This window comes from Sorex fumeus, unplaced genomic scaffold, assembly GCF_029834395.1.
Source record: "Sorex fumeus unplaced genomic scaffold, SorFum_2.1 ptg000047l, whole genome shotgun sequence".
NCBI lineage: Eukaryota > Metazoa > Chordata > Mammalia > Eulipotyphla > Soricidae > Sorex > Sorex fumeus.
Window position 1 is genome coordinate 36571400 of NW_026606104.1, and position 16089 is coordinate 36587488.

The window sequence follows — 16089 nt, forward strand, 5'->3', positions numbered from 1 at the left end:
TCTCTGTCCAGAGGCTCCGTCTCCCTGTGACGGGGCAAAGTACAGGCCTCTTCCCAGCACCAGGCACTCCTGCTCCCCCCTCCTACCTCTGCTCCATGACTGTATTAACAGCAGGGGTGGCATTCCCTGGTGTAGACCCCAAGTTCACAGTCTGACTTTTCCTGGGGCTGGAGAGCTACTACCGCAGGTAAGGAGCTTGCCTTCACCTGGCCAACCCAGGTTCGATCCCCAGCAGACCACACAGTGGGTTCCGGTGGCAGCAGCAGCCCACAGCACACTGTGGCCCTCACATGGGGCTGCCCCCACCGAGGGATCGGACCAGCAGGAACTTGGCTCCCCACAGGCCTGGCTGCAGCACCACTGCGGTTCAAGAACAAACTTGAAGGCTGGAGCGATAGTACAGCGGGTAGGGTGTTTACCTTGCACACGGCCGACCCGAGTTCAATCCCTGGTAACCCATATGGTCCCCCCAAGCACCACCAGGGGTAATTCCTGAGTACAGAGGCAGGAGTAACCTCTGAACATTGCTGGGTGTGACACCTCCCCCCCCCCCCAAAAAAAAGAATAAACTTGCATCCCACTCACCTACAGGGATCTCCAGAGCCTGGAGTGCCACACACCTCAGTTCTAAGACAAAGGGGCTGAGTCATCAGAAGGGCCGTTTAGAATGTCTCAGAAACACGAGCCTGTGAGGTGACTGTGGGGCCCAGACCAACGTGTCCTGCACCCACCCCAGTTTACAGCTGTGTTCTGCGCGTGAAGCATTCATTAAAGGGGGATCTCGACCAGTTTCTGAAAATTTATTCTTACCTACTGTACTTTGATCATAACGACATGAAACAGGAAAAAATAATTTTTATGTGGTTCCCATTTATGAGTTTTTACATAAAGGCTTTTGTGGGTATTTTAAGAATGTGCTAAAATGTTGTCTGAAACCACATAAAGCCATCTGAAGAGTCGCCGGCCAGAACTAACAGCACACACATGGAAACACTTTAACTGGCCTTTGTATATTTAATGAGTCAAATAGTATTAATATTGTTTAAATGCTAACATGCTATTTCAATAAGGTGGCTCTGCCAGCGCCAGCGCCTAGCTCGTGGGCCCTGCCCGTCACTGCAAAGGAACCATCACGCGTGGCTGAGTGTCTCTGGTGGAATTAGCCAGGCCTGGTCCAGGCCTCCGCCTTGCATCTCGAAGTCCATGGGCCCCCGGAGTCAAGAGAGGTGGGCCCAGCGTGCTCGGCCCAGGAGTGAGTTCTCCAGCGCCAGCCCCAGGCCCCAAAGCTCACGGAGAGCCTCTGAACTGTCCCCTCCCTGCGTCTGCAGGGCCTGGGGGTGGGTGCCAGCACCTGCAGAAGGAAGGGGGTGCCAAGAGGCAAGAGCAAGCCTCGGAGATGCCAAGGACCCAGCCACCGAGGCACCTCTGCCCCCTGGACACGGAGGAGCAAAAGCAGACCCGCCAACGGAGCTGGTTTCTCATCAGCTCCTGCCCACTCCGGCACCTGCTCAAGTTTGCGCTCCACTGCCAGACCCTTACGCCTGGACCAACGGAGAGGAAAGCTCTGAATGCCTCCTCCCAGGGCTCCGTTTCTTTCTCCCTGAAACCACGCTCTGGCTCTACGCATCCGCGTTCACTCAGATACTTAACTCGGTAACTGCATACACAGGCCTGGGGTGGAGGGTGCAGGGGAGATGCAACAGGAAACCTACTGCTACACATTCAGAGCAGCCCATGCGCCGAAGAAGAAGAGACATTCTTTTCGCTCCGAAGGCCTTGGGCGTGCCAGAAGCTGAGGTGGATGGAGGTTCCAGGAGGCCGAGGCGCCACCAGGAAAGACCCCATCCCCAGTCGTGGCCCCCAAGGGGCTGCAGCTGGACCTCGGCAAACAGTATGGAACAGATCTGAGATGGGCTGTCCCTGCTTCTTTTCTTCCCATCGTTTCCTGGGGGACAAGCCAGACAACCAAATGCACGCACGCACCGGTAAGGTGGCAAAGGCCACTCTGCAGACGTGTCCTGGGAAGGAAAGCAAGGCCCCAGGCCCCTGAGATGTTGGTTCAGTGAGCGGGCCCCGCTTCCAGTGGTCATAACAGGGTGGCCACACAATCTTGTTGGGCATTGGGCATGACACTGGCAGTGCTGAGACAGCCCCTAACCCAGACAACTCGGGCCTGCCCCCTAAATGCTGTGGGGGCTGAAAAATACTGCCTTGACCCCAAAGTGACTGTTTAATTTACACCAAAGCCTCACTGCCTGCTCTCTGCTACAGGGCCGGCTGTGAGCACTGCAGGGAAGGGGCAGGCACTACCTGCTCAGGGCAGAAGGCTCAGCTCCCAACAGCTCAGATTTCCTTTGGACCCGAGAACGAGTTCTTCCTGCAGCCTCTGCGATGACAGGAAACAACTCACTGTCCTTTCTCTACGTGTTCTTGTGAACAGTGACAGATGGCTCAGTTGGACCCAGACTCCCCTTTCCTGGCTTTCTCAGGTTCCTACGAGTCCTCGCAGGACACGACTCAGTCGCCACACGTGGTTCTCCTTCCCTGCAAGGGCCCAGCTCGCCACTCCTCAGGCCGAGCAGAGAGCAAGGGCCACTGGGCTACCTGGTCATTGGCAGAGTCAGACCGAAACCCGCTGAGCTCATGAGGGTCACAAACAAAATAGTTTCTCTTGGGTGCTCTTGTGAAACTGCCCCAAAGAATGTGACTTTCCGCTCAAATCTTTATTTGCGGTCAGCAAGGCTCCAGCATCTTCCACGCGTCCTGGCGGTGCTGAATGCTATTAGTACCTGTATCGCGGCCAGGAGCTCGTTCCTTACAGTGGAAACACACATCAAAGCAGGGCAGAAGCCAAACGAGTAGAGAATCAAATCCCAAACTATGTGGGTCGACTCTCCAAACCACAGAACTCAGACTTCGAGGAGAGTGTGGAGGCTGAATGAGGTGCTGTGGGGAGACCATGCGTGGTCTCAACTCCAGGGCTGAGGACACCACTAGGGTATGGGCGGGGGGGGGGGGGGGGGGAGGGAGGGAGGACGAGGAAAATAAATGTGGAGACTGAGGCTGTTCCCAACAGGCCTCCCTGCTCTGTCCCAGCGACGGGGAAGTGGCAGGACTGTGCTGTAGTTGTCTAACATTCGCACAAGGGAGCAGAGAGAGCGCCTGGTCCCCACGGGTGGGAACAAGTCAGCTCCTTCCCAGGATGAAAAGCACCTGAAACTCAGCCTCTCTCCTTGCACGGCACACACCAACACTTAGGCCCACCAAGAAGCTAGGCATCAACAGGAGGTCGTGGTGCTGCCCAGGGCCCAGTGTCTGGAGGGGGGTTGGCGAGCAGGATCAGCCTCCTACCCAGCCCGTCTGAAAGCTCCTCCCGCAGGCAGTAGGGCCTGGAAGGGCTCGTCACCACCTCACCACCCTGCACCTGGGGGCCACATCCAGATCCACTGCCAAAACCCGCCTATCTGGGGGCTGAGATCAGCTGTTCCCCCGCCCACCCCATGGTTTAGAGAACACGCGCCCAAGTCTGCCAGTGAACACAGCGGCATCCAGCAATGCCCCAAGCAGACAGTGAAGGGCTTCAGCCTGAGCGCCCCACGGAGTTCCCCACCGAGGAGACACACGAGGTCGTCTCTCCGCAGAGGCAGATGCACTGCCCGGCTGTCCACCTGGCGCTGGGGCTGGTCCCTGCCTCAGCTCCTGAGAATGGTGACAACCAAGGCCTCTGGACTCTCGGAGCTACCTCACTGCTCTGTTTCTGTGACTGCTCTGTACCGGGGCAGCGCACGTCATGTACTACAACCTGGATTCCAGACAGAGGCAGGAGGATGCTGACATGTGGCCGAGAAGGACACCTTGGCCGGTCCTGGCTGCACCTCACAATCCCTGACTGGGCAGCGAGCCCGGTCACCTCGAACATCCTGCGGTGGCGGGGCAGACCCCATGGAACGCAGGCGGGCAGCCAGGCCTCCCCAGGTCAGTCAAGGCGGCTGGGTTTAGGAAAGAGAGGAACGTGCAGCTAGGCCAGAGAGGCAGACCGGGGGGTGGGGGAGCCCCCACCCAATGGCACCAGAGCAGCTTCCCCAGGAAACAGGCTGGGTCGGCGCCAGGAGCAGCTCTCCCCTTTCAGAGGGGCGTCTTCACCCTGACGCGCGGGCGGCGGGGCTCAAAGCGTGACACTGCACCATATGGTTCCGGCCACCCAAGAACGTCAGCGAATCAGAGTCCCCGACGCTGCTGGCTGGGGGTGGGGTGGGGGGGGTCACGTTTGCAGAGAACTCGCTTTCCACACGCTCCTGTTTTCCACTGAACTTCCCTTCAGCAGATGAAAGCCAGACCGCACAGGCCAGGGCCCAGCCTGGACATCTGTGGGCACAGCACCGAGGCCTGCAGGAGAGGGGTGGTCACAAGAGCTGAAAGCAGTCCTGGGAGGGCAGATGGCAGACTACGCTCCAGGAAGGCTGACGGGGCTTCTCCCCTCGGGCCTCCGACGGGACACCAGGGAGATGGCACACAGGGCTGGCACACATATCTCACTCGCAGCCCCAGTTTGATGTCCAGCATTGTGAAGTGTCCCCATCCCCTCCGTCCCAAACCGCTCCCCCCCAAAAAGAAATAAAAAATGCAGCTTGACAGAGTCCAACTTGGGCATCTCCCACACTGAACCGAGTCGCCCAGCAGGAGGCAGCGGGGGCCTCTCTGAGAAAGTCTGTGCAGACCCCAAGCCTGGTTCCATGCTCACAAGGCTGCCTCGGACACACAAGACGCAGCACAGGGGGCAGTTGCAGGATCCTCTTGGGGACTGTCGCGTGGGGCAGGGTGAAAGCTATGGCCAACACAGAGGGTCCGGGTTTCATTCTACTCCAGAATCTTCCAAGTAGCCCTCCGTCACCGCCGCTGTGCTTTCCCATCTACAGCAGGGTCTGGCTTCAGACCAGGGACCCGGCTCAGCTGGGCCTGGCAGTGGAAAGCACCAGGGGATCCCAACCACGAACTTCGCTCAGCCAAAGAGGGACAGTTTCCTCAAGGGACATCAGGCTGACCCACAGGACTGTGTTCCCAAAGCCACACGAACCTTGGCCGGCTGCTCTGGCCGCACTCACTGACCAGGCCACCCCTGTTCCTGGACGCCCAGCACTCAGGGCTCTCAGCAGGCTGTGGCTCTGCCAGGAAGGGGAAGTGCAGGGCGGCAAGGGAGAGGCACCCACAGGAGACTCCGGGGGCTGCTGGAGAGAGAGCACGTGTCCTACGCTGTCACCCGGGAGGCTCACTGGCCGGGCACCCAGAGACTCATTGCTGTAAGCGGGACATTGCCTATGCATCGCCCGTAAGCAGGACGCTGGAGTGGCTGCACCATGAGCCACCCCGACAGGGCCGCAGCCGCCAGCCGAGGGTTGTCTCCTCTGGCCAGGACAGCCCCGCTGTCCTGCAAGCACATGCCCTCCCCAGTGCCCACCCAAGGCCAGAAATGCCCCATGCCCCACTGTGCCGGCCCGGAAACCAGGAGCTGATTTGTGCGAGTACTTTGTCCCTGGTCTCCCTGCCAAGTGCATCTCGCACGCCCCGTCTACACAAACGCTACCCCTCGGATGTGTAGACCTGCGTGTTCACCACCTGGTGTGTTCTCAGGTGATACCCTGAGAATGAAGGGTTTGCTCCCATCACGGCAGAGAGAACCAAGCTCCCCTGTCTCGAGAAGGATGTTCCAAAGTGTCCAGGAGTCGCATGGTCTTGACCGCAGCTGGCCTGCCCAGGCGGGTCAGAGCAGAGGCAGAGCCCGCCCCCTTAGAGAGCCCACTCCTCCCCGCCCTGCGGGCCAGCTATGGCAGGGGAGAGGGAGAGGAGGAAGGGGGAAGAAACGGAAGCAGACTGTTCTGAAAGCCAGGGCTTCTGCTGGGTCACACCCCCAGCCTCTGTGACTTTGTTTCATCAGGAAATTCATGAGATCCCTCAGGACGAAGGCCCGAACCCACCCCACTGGTGGCTGGGGTCCAGGTGCTGGGAAGGTAGCTGGGAGAAGGGTCTCAAGGGTCCAGGGAACCAGGCTCACACTCTTGCTCACACGGATGAGGATGCCCTGTCCTTCCCAGGCCAGTGCTGGCTGCTCAAATGCCATCTGACAGTTGGGCGCACAATGGAAGCAGAAACAGCCGCATCCTACACGAGCCCAGCAAGGGGAGCGAGAGGAGGGAGCCAAGGAATGGCCAGGCCCTGGGGACCGTGGTCGCTCCTGGGGGACTTGCCAGCCTCATTTCATTCTGCAAACTTCTTCCAGACAGAAGGGTTGATTAGAGAAGCTAATTAAAGCATTTGAAGATTATCTCGGACCCAAAGCAAGGAAGAACTCCAAATGCTTCCCACCCGGCTCCTCCCTCCCTTCTTCCTCCCTCCAACTCTGGCCTTCATTAAGCTTTGATTTCAATCAATCGCACACCCACTAAAATTAACTTATAAGGCCAATAAATTGCAACCGCATGTTCGAAGGTAAGATCCGCTGTGAGCCAAGAGCAGGGGCAAGGCGTCGGGGCCAGATGGGAGCAATCATCTTCGGGGGAGAGCGGTGCCAGCCCCTTCGGTTACAACATCTGGTCCTGGCAGAACCCGGGCCCACAGAGGCACCGGTGAGACCCCACGTGCTAGAGCAGGGAAGGCTGCTCGTCCTCCCTGGGAGACGAGACTAGGGCAATGGTCCTCGGGGTCACAGCCGCGGCCTGGGCTCAGACCCGAGGCAGGAAGCTGCTCTGGCGGCTGCAAGGGCCTGGCCCCCACTGAGGTGCAAGGTTCATCTCAAAAGAGCTTCTCAGGAGGAGCCACGAGGCTGTGTGCTCCAACCGACCGACAACTGAAGAGCCAGCCTGGGCAGGGCCTGAAGCGGGCAGGGTCAGCTATGGCCAGACATGCTGCCCAGCGTGAAGTCTGAGCTGAGCTGCAACAGGGAGGGGCTGTGGAAGGGCAGGGCAGGGACACTCCCCGGAGGCCCCCCACTAAAGTAAAACGGGCCCATCCTCTAAGTGTTTTCAGCAAACTGCTATTCTAACCTACAAACAGGGATGTTTTGGGTCACACCCTCAACAGGTGCTGGATAAACATGGAGGTGTCAGGAGGGAGGGAAAGCCTTGGAGGAGTGTTAGGAAACATGCAGGGCACGAAGCTCCTCTCCCCGGGGCCTGCACCTGATGTCACCTGGGGCCACAGGTCCTGCTTCCAAGGCTTCTTCACCCACAAGAGGGTCAGAGGGAGGGAGACAGAGAGGGAGGGAGAGAAGGAAGGAGAGAGGGAAGGAGGAAGGGGGGGGAGAGAGAGAGGAGAGATGGGGAAAGAGAGGGAGAAGGAGAGGGAGAGGGAGGGAGGGAGGGAGGAGAGAGAAACAGGGAAGAGCTACAGCCTCGGGACACCAGCGCCATGGTGTGTGGTCAGCGCGAAGGCGTTCGTCTCTCACAGCCGGTCTCAGGGGAGCCTAAGCCTCAGCCAGCTGCTATCGTCAGGGCCGGCCGGTGCCAGCTCTGACCACCAGCCTCGTGGTCTGTGGCTGCCATAATTAATGCAGGGTGCACGGGACACCCTGGCCCTCCTCCGCGGGGCACAGCTCACTGACGCTGCTGGGACCCCCACAAGCTTGTCCCGACCCTCTGGGCTTGGGCCTGTCCACTGCTCTTCCCACAGGCAGGAAGTGACACCAGCAGGCACTCTACACCCCAGGAGCTCCTTTCTGAGAGGCGGGAGGCAAAGGCACCCAGAAACACAGGTCTCGGGGGGCTCAGCTGGCAATAGGGGAGCAAGGGGTGTGTCCACACAGGGCCCGGAGTGCTGGGACCAGGGCACCTCCCCTGGTGGCCAATGCTCAGCGCTGTTTCTGGGGCAGAGAAGGGCTGTTTGCTCCCCCAGTACCACCACTCAGAGCTGTGAGTCAAGACTGGCACCTCCAGCTCGAAGAAGCCGCGGCATCTCTCGCAGGCCGTCTGAGCCCAAGACAGCGAGGCATTGGGGCAATAAACGGCCTGCAGAGTCGTAGGCGGGTGACTGATACTATCATCACGGCTGTTTTATTATCAGTATTACCACACTGACATGGAGCTGATTCCACTTAGGAGTTCCGGGTTCGTTGCTGGATTGGCCTCTTGCCACATGGCTGGGTGAAAAATTGCAAAAACAATCACAAATAAACTATGCTATCACACGCTTCAACTTCCCAGCTGTACTGGAGGGCGGGCTGCTCTGGGTATAGTTCACGCACAGTGGAAGTCGGTGGTGATCCATGGGAACTTCAGGCAAACACGGACACAGTACCAGCTCTTCGCCCGGCGAACTGTTCTCGCGTCCCCTCCTCCTCCCCCATCTGCGAATGGGCGGGAACCTTCCCCAGAGGAAAGGCCTAAATATGATGTGGATCACGGCGGGCTCTGGAGACAGCTCAAAGGCAAGAACGCATTCCACAGATGCAGGAGGCAGGGCCCAGTCCCTCCCATCCCTAGTACAGAGCTAGCAGCAGCCCAAAGCACTGCAGTGCCAGGGACTGAACCCGGGCCTGGCACGGGCTTCGTCTGCTGAGCTAACCATCTCTCTGGTCTTAGATACAGAATTATAGTGACATTTTCCGGGGTGACCAGAGCAGTCAGGCTATCTGTTTAAGGTTTCCTTAGAGCCAGGCTTTCATATTTCACGCATCTGCTCAAGTGGAGGTATTTGTGGTCTGAGTGTCAGACTGAAGACAGGCCACTCGTCTCTCAAACCAGGCTCCAAGAGAACGTCTTCACTACTGAATTAATAAAGCGAATCTGCTGTGAACAGAAATGCCATTCCAGCTGTCTGCAAAGCAGGGCCCTCAGAGTCTTCTCTTTCTTCCACGGGGGCCATTCTGGGCCATGCTCGGAGGCCCCCAGCACTGCGACGGCCTCAGTGTTGGGGTACCAGAACCTTCTCCACTCTCTGCAGGCCCCAGACCTGGAATCCTTCAGTGAGTCTTCCCTTGCATCCCGGCCACACGCTCAGCACTCTCGAGCTACAATGCTGCTTCTCTGATTCCCATTTTCCCGTTATCAATCCCAGGTCAGGAGTGGGGAACTACAACCTGAGGCTGAATCCCACCCTCCAAACCTCAAGAGGTGCACTTTCAAAGGTTAATGAAAGAAGGGGGAGAAAAAAGATGCCGAAAAGTGGGGCACTAGCAACAGCACAGCGGGGAGGGCGCTTGCCTTGCACGCGGCCAACCCAGGTTTGATCCCCATCATCCCATACGATCCCCTGAGACTGCCAGTAACAATCTTGGACTGCAGAGTCAGGAATAACCCGAGAGCACTGTTGGGTATGATTCCCCCCGCCACAAATTTTTTTTTTTAAGTTTTTTAAAGAAGGAAAAGCAAAGAAGGGGTGAGATGAGGAGCCCAGGAAGCCTATGGGTAATTACTCCCTGGTCCTTTATGTCCAAGTGCTCCAACCCTCCTAGACAACTGTGTTCTTAGGGCAGCTGTGTCCTCACAGGCTCGCCAGATTATGACTACAGAACCGGACTGAACAGAAACACGTCCAAGGAGAACCATCAGGGCCATTTCCGGCATGGGTCATCAATGCAGTGGCCCTCCTTATGGAGGGGGTGGAGGGAGCGAGCGAGAGGAGAACTCAAAGCCGATAGAGCAAAAGGCTCGGGCACAGCGGGGCCAAGGTCCAGGCCACAGGAGTCCAGCACACATCGCTCAGACAGGCCTGGCCATGTGCGGTCACTGGGGAAGATCCTTAATGTTGCCCGCTCGGTGACTGGTCTGCGCTCCAGGAAGAGTCCAGGTGAGGGGCCAGAAAAGAGAGCAGAAGCGAGTTTGACTCCCGGACACCTGACTTCCCCGACGGAAACACAGGCAGGACAGGTCGCCACCAGGCTGGTGGGGCTCTAACGTGATGCAGAAAGCCTGTGGGACCCAGCTGGGGCGCCTCCGCAGCCCTGAGCCTGTCTGCTCAAGACAAGGTGCACGTGCGCACTCAGCATGCTGCATGGCTGCATCCCATCACCTCGGCGCCTCGTCCCTGACCCGTCAGCCATCACGGTCCCGCACTGGGAGCTCAGTCTCTGTCCGGAGGGCATGGTCGCTGACAGGTTCAAGAGAGGGCCTGGCCCGGACTTACCAAACTCCCAGAATTTACTTATCAAAACATCAGAACTCTGAACCCAGGTTTACAACAAGGGCGTGACTCACAGGTCTCGATACTGGTCGAAGGCGTTGTTGGCCTCCACCTCCAGCTTTCTCAGTCGCGCGGAAGGCATGGCGCCGTCTTCCAGCGGAGGGTCATACTTGTTACTCCACGGTGACCTGCAGGAGGGAGAAGGAAAGAATGTCGATCATTCCAGGGGGACAGAGCCGGACAGCTGTGAGCCCACGCCGCCAACAGTTTCAGAGGAAAAACCCACAGCCAGCCCATGGGAGAGTTTCCCAGGCTCCAACACGACTTTCTCCCCGAGTGAGAGTGCAGCTCCAGAAGTCCCACGTTCCCCCTCTCGCCGGCACTTCCAGCAAGTGTTCAGGTATCACCGCACCTCAGTGCCTTAGGCATAGTGAGGCTGCCACGTGCGACGCACAGGGCCAAGGACAAAAACACACCAAGCACCAAAGTAAGTATGGCTGGGTACGTATTCGGTCCATGTCCCTTCCTTCCTGCCCTGGACTCTGTTGGTACGCCTGTTTCCAACCGTGCTGGCCAGCTGTCCCTCTCTCCTCTGGTTAACCTTCCACTGTACAGGCTTTCTCACCCAGCGAGAGCTAAGCCGAAGGCTGCTGGCCAAAGAGCAGGCCCCAGACTCAGCATGGAACGCCTGGGCGGCCGAGGCCTCCCGTGCGCAGGGCTGAGCAGGGGGGAACCGGCCTCTCACTCCTGGGAGACCTGAGGGCTTCCACTGTGTGCTGCACCCAGGAAAGCCGTGAAAGCCTGAGCAGGACTTAGGAGGGATGGGTCCCAACGCCGGCAGGTGGTTCCCAGAACGGGAGAGAACAGCGCACAACACAGGAAGGAGAGAGGCCTGCCCTTGTGCCTGCACCCCACCCTCCTGGTAGGGACCCACGGGAATGTGGGCCTGGGGCTGCTGTGAAGAATGGTCCCCCTGGCTCCTACCCCTCGGGGGCACGGCAGCACCGGGGCCTCACGTGTGGCCTCATGCCTGTCGGGCACGTGCTTTGGGTTCTGCACCCCTGAATGCTAGGAGTAACAAACCACATGCACATGCACCTTCACGAGGGTGGCACCTGGCATTCTTTTCTCCAGTCACCCTCAGAGAGGGGCTTTGTCCACAAGGAAAGTGGGGGGGGTCCCGGTGCCTTTAGCTGGGGACCCTTTCCTCCAAGCGGGCCATGCCCCACCTGCAGTGCACTGCGACCAATGCTCGAAGAGGCTGAGGGATGGGCTTCTTCCTTCAGTCCCTGACCAGCGGTCAGCTCTCCGCCCACACTGAACTGCACAGCTCCTGGGCTGCCAGGTAGGGGAGGGCAGGCAGGAAGAGACCACCTGGGGTGCCTCTACCTCTCAGGCTTGACTGGCATGTCCAGAGAGAAGGCTCACCAGAATCATTCAAATTGCCACCACTAGCTCTAGGGGGCTGCTGGGACGCAGGGACTACCTTTCGCATTTGATTTCACTTGATCTAGTTAACAATCCAATCGGCTACCTCAAGCACACAAGCGCCACCAAGCGGGAAAGAGCCTTTTCTGTCTTGTTTCGCTGGCGCGCAACTACATACACACTCATTAAAAATGAGAATGTGGTCAGGACATGAAATTAACTCTTGCACCAACCCCCCAAGAAGAGCACCCTCCTCCCCAACAGACGCCAAATCACACAGATGGCATGGTGCGCCCCGCCCCCCCGCCCCCAACCTGCACCTCAGCCCTCACGTCCAGGCACAATGAGTGCTGGGATAAAAGAATGGACCGCAGGAATTTTGCTCAAATGGCACCAGCAGGGCATCATCCCGCCTGCCCTGCAGAGGGATGCTGAAGCGTCCAACACTCACCAAGGCCTCTACCAGAGGGAAGACAAAGATGTGGGTGAAGGGTGCTGGTCTCCACTGCCAAGCAGACCTGGCACCTCTCCTTAGTGGTAAAGTAACTGGGGGTCCTAGGTCCGCCCCCCACCCAGACTCCCCAGCTCTCCTCAGCAGGCCCAGGTCTGACCCTCCTTCCACAGGGAACTGTGCTGCTTGCCTGAGGTCTTGAGGGAACACCCCGCACCACCCCACCCCACCCACACCCCCCCTCCCCCGCCCTCAGACAACCAGATCACAAACAAGGGCCTATCTCTCCTGCAGACCCGGGGCCTGGAATGCTCAAGAAGCCCGTAACTCACATTTCTTCTGGCTCAGACGACAGCATTTCAAACTGTTCGTACTGGAGCCGGGGTAATTGTAGCTGAGGGAAAAATCATAACATTAGCCAGAATATTCTTAGTGGAAGGGGCACTCAGAACACATTTAAGAGCTTAAATGGAGGCTATTTGAAAAAAGACAGATGGACAGGAACGCTTAGATTTCAAAAGTCAGGCCTTTCATTCCCCTCCGAGAATGCTTTTTGTTTCAGCTAACAGGTTTCAAACAGCGCTGCTGGCAACGGCTGCGCCATAAGGACCTTATTTAAGTGAATGATCAAACACAGTTAGGATGGAAATGTGTGCAGAAAATCAAAAGACCTTGAAGTTTTATACCGAGAAGGGAAAAGGAAGGCAGGCCTGCAACGGTGACGCTCCGGGCTCCTCTCTGGCTGGGGACCCCCAGGCAGGAGCAGCGGGGCAGGGGAGGTGACCTGAAGGGGCTGTAGGCAGAAACCAAAGCCTGGGGGGAAGTCTGGCCTTGCTTGGCACGGATATGGCAACAACCCCAGCCTTCTACAGACTGCTGCGGACAGCTGCCAGGCACAGCAAGCTGGACTTTCTAGGCGGAAAAAGAAGTATCCTAGGGATGCTAAACAAGACTCCTCTCGGGAACCCTCCACCTTTGGAAGCCACTCCTGAGCGTTCCACGAGAGAGCCTATCTCCCGGCGAGATGTCCCTGGTCTGACCGTGCAGGACCTTGGCCCCCAGTGAGGGCTGGATGTGGGTATCTTGCCCACGACTCACCCAGCAGAAACCCAGAGCACAGGCTGACCCTCCACCACCTCCACACTGGCAGCTCCCACAGCTGCATGCCCGCCTCCCCCGAGACCCCTCCAGGAGCTCTGGGTGGAACCACAGGCCCCAAGACAGTTCTGTGTCCACCTCACAGGCACCTCACCTCACAGCCAGCAACTGTGACCACCTCAAGTCACCAAACCGCTCAGCGCCCCCCCGCCCCAGCCCCGCTCACCCACAGCCCAAGCAGTCTCCAGCCCATTTTCCCTGTGACACTGGAACGGAACATGATGATACAAGCAGCGCTCCTGTCTCATACAAGGCGGCGTGAGATCCTGGCGGTTCCTCCCAGCTTCCGTGCTGTTTGTTCAGCACCACACGCTAGTTCCTTGATCACACACTCAAACCTGCTGCCAAGCCCCAGTCCCCTCGCCCTGGCCTTCAAGGCCCTGCAGGACCACCTCTGCCCTGCCTGGGCCTCCCAGTGCCCTCGGCCTCCCCGCCAGCCTTTCACACAGAGCTTCCCACCTGCAAACCCTCAGTCTCAAGGTCAAAGGGCCTCAGCCAGCAGACAAGCGCTGCCTCTCCCTCTGTCCCCTTTCGGCCTGCAGGAGGCACACACTCGCTGACCATCCGGTCGCCTCACTAGCACAGGAGCAGGAAGACTCTGATCTCCATTTCCCCACAGGGAAACCAGAAGCCCGGCAGCATAAGCGCCCTGGCAAAGTCTCCCTGCCTCAACCGGCAGGACTGGTTGCGAATCCAGGTAGGGCATTATTTTTTTCTCTCCAGGTAATTTTTCCTGCTTCTGCTTCTCCGCCCCTGCCCTGGTCTGCGGCCTTGGAGGCCTAACGCAGGAGACTGTGTTCCTCCACCACATGCCAAGGCACTGACTCCAGCAATCCATCACCAAACTCCAGACTGGCTGAGGAATTCCGTCTTTTTAAAAAGTGAAATTCCTAGAGCCCCTTAAGAACCTAACTCAGACATCACACCTCCATTAGCCAGTCCTCCCGGACCCAAGTGCAGTCTCCACTGTGCTCCCCTCAGAGTGCAAACAGGCACGGGGGCACACAGCTACTCCGAGGAGCTGCCTGATGGCCTGGTCTCCTGTTCCAGGCCAGCCACCACTGATGCAGTGACCCAGGAACCGACTGTGCTCAGCACAACGGCAATAAGAGAGTCTTATTTCTAAATATTAGTTATTCTCTGGACAGAGCAGCATTCAAATGTCCGTGAACCCAGAGGCCCTCCCTTCGCTCAGGATCCCTGGTACGTACACACCCTGTGTCCTGCCCCTCACAAAACTTATGGGAGTGTGAAGAGACCCCAGTGCGATCTGCCCGGGGTCTCTGTCAAAGACACCAGGCTAGCTGCCCCTGCCCTGGAGGCAGAACTCACCGGTAGGAGTCGCCATCTCTGTTGTAGTCACACAGCAGGTAATCCTTCCCCACCACCTTGTCTCTGGCGATTTTCAGTGGCTGGTCAACAGAAGACAGGAGATCTTCACACAGACTAGGGACCTGGCGGGCAGAACGGGAGGAAGAGAGAAAGGGTTAAAACAACAGCCCACTCCAGGCTGGCAAACACCGAGTGGAGCCAGATCGTGGTCAGCATCTTCTACATCTGGCCTGTGGCCCACTGCCAGGACCACGGGTCCATTCTGTTCCTTTCCACGTGTGTCTGACACCAACCGTGTCCCTTTACAAAGAAACCTGCTCTTGAATTACAGCGGAGCGTGACTTCCAAGCCAGCCTTCCTTCCAAATCTGTGTGCAGCTTTAATTACCTGGTCACCAGGGTGGTCCAGCACATTTAAGTATCTGTACGCCTGGTATTGGTCTCTGGTGGACAAAGTACAAGCTGAAGTCCCAAGAAGAAGGTAAACATTTTAAATACATAGGAATCCAAAGAACTCCGAGAATAACCCATCCGTGCCAGAGAACTCCCACAGGCTCTCAGGCAGGGTGTTGTTTCCGACACTTTCCAGGCTCTTGGCCAAGCATTACCGACCTGGCCTACAGAGCTGACCCTACCTGCTGTAAAGGTAGCTTTACCGCACATCCCCACGCCAGCCTCACGGGCCTCTCACAGGATGCCCATCTGGGGCGGCCTCAGGGGGAAAGGGCCCCCATGGTCTGGGGTGGACAAGCGGAATCCCAGGGCAAAGTCATCCCGCGCGACACCTGGCCCTGCCAGGAACCTGGCCACTGCCCCTCCACACCCCCCAAACATCAATTTCCACCGAAATATTCCAGGAAGGGAAGGCAGGGCTTTCAGCAAAGGATTCCTCAGGGCTTGAGTCACTTCCGTGTTGCATTTCCAATGTGCTGACTTACTCATTTCACAGGCCTGGGCTACGGAGACCTCACCGTATCGTTTACCAGGCAGCTGGCTGCCAACCATACCAAAGACCCTTCCAAATGGAAAAGTTAAATCATGAGGCAAAGGCACGCAGAGGAGCAGCTCATCAGAGGGCCCAGAGCAACAGCAGAAGACCCCCACCCACCACAAAGAGAAAGGCAAGGAATACCCCCACCTCAGAGGCCACAGTGGCCTGCGCCAGCTTTCAAGGCACTTCTGCTGGCACCTGAGGTGCCGGGGATGCCAGTAAGGCCCTCTCTGGCCCAGCTATAGCCGCTACTCTGTACTGCAGCTTATAGAAACTCTGGCCTCTAAGCCCTGTCTCCACACCTGCTTATTTCAGAATTCAGTCTCCATGCCACGACAGCCTGTAAACACACACACACACCACACACACACACACACACACACACACTTCAAAGTTGCCTTTGTTGACATTACCTGCATCCGTCCCACCATTTCCAAGTGTCTCCCACAGACCACGCACTTTACTGAGCCTTGTGGAACAACTGCCCTTATGAAGTTCAGGTGCACTGTGCTGGCACTTAGGTATCATTCTCATCTCCCAGTTTCAATACTGAGCCTGGAATCCTAACACAGGCCCAGGACCACATGAGAAGCCAGCAGAAGGGGCCAGAGCGACAATAC

At 57.8% G+C, this 16089-nt stretch overlaps 1 protein-coding gene across 3 annotated transcripts in view; it reads right to left on the reverse strand.

Annotated features, from left to right (window-relative positions):
* Positions 1–16089, reverse strand: part of CAPZB (capping actin protein of muscle Z-line subunit beta) — a 112188-nt gene that overhangs the window by 14836 nt on the left and 81263 nt on the right. For all 3 annotated transcript variants that reach the window (XM_056122735.1, XM_056122733.1, XM_056122734.1), the window contains exons 3-4: positions 14480–14601; positions 10185–10298 (exon numbers count right to left, since the gene is read on the reverse strand). In XM_056122735.1, coding sequence (XP_055978710.1) covers positions 10185–10298; positions 14480–14601 — 236 coding nt within the window. The remainder of the gene's footprint in view (positions 1–10184; positions 10299–14479; positions 14602–16089) is intronic.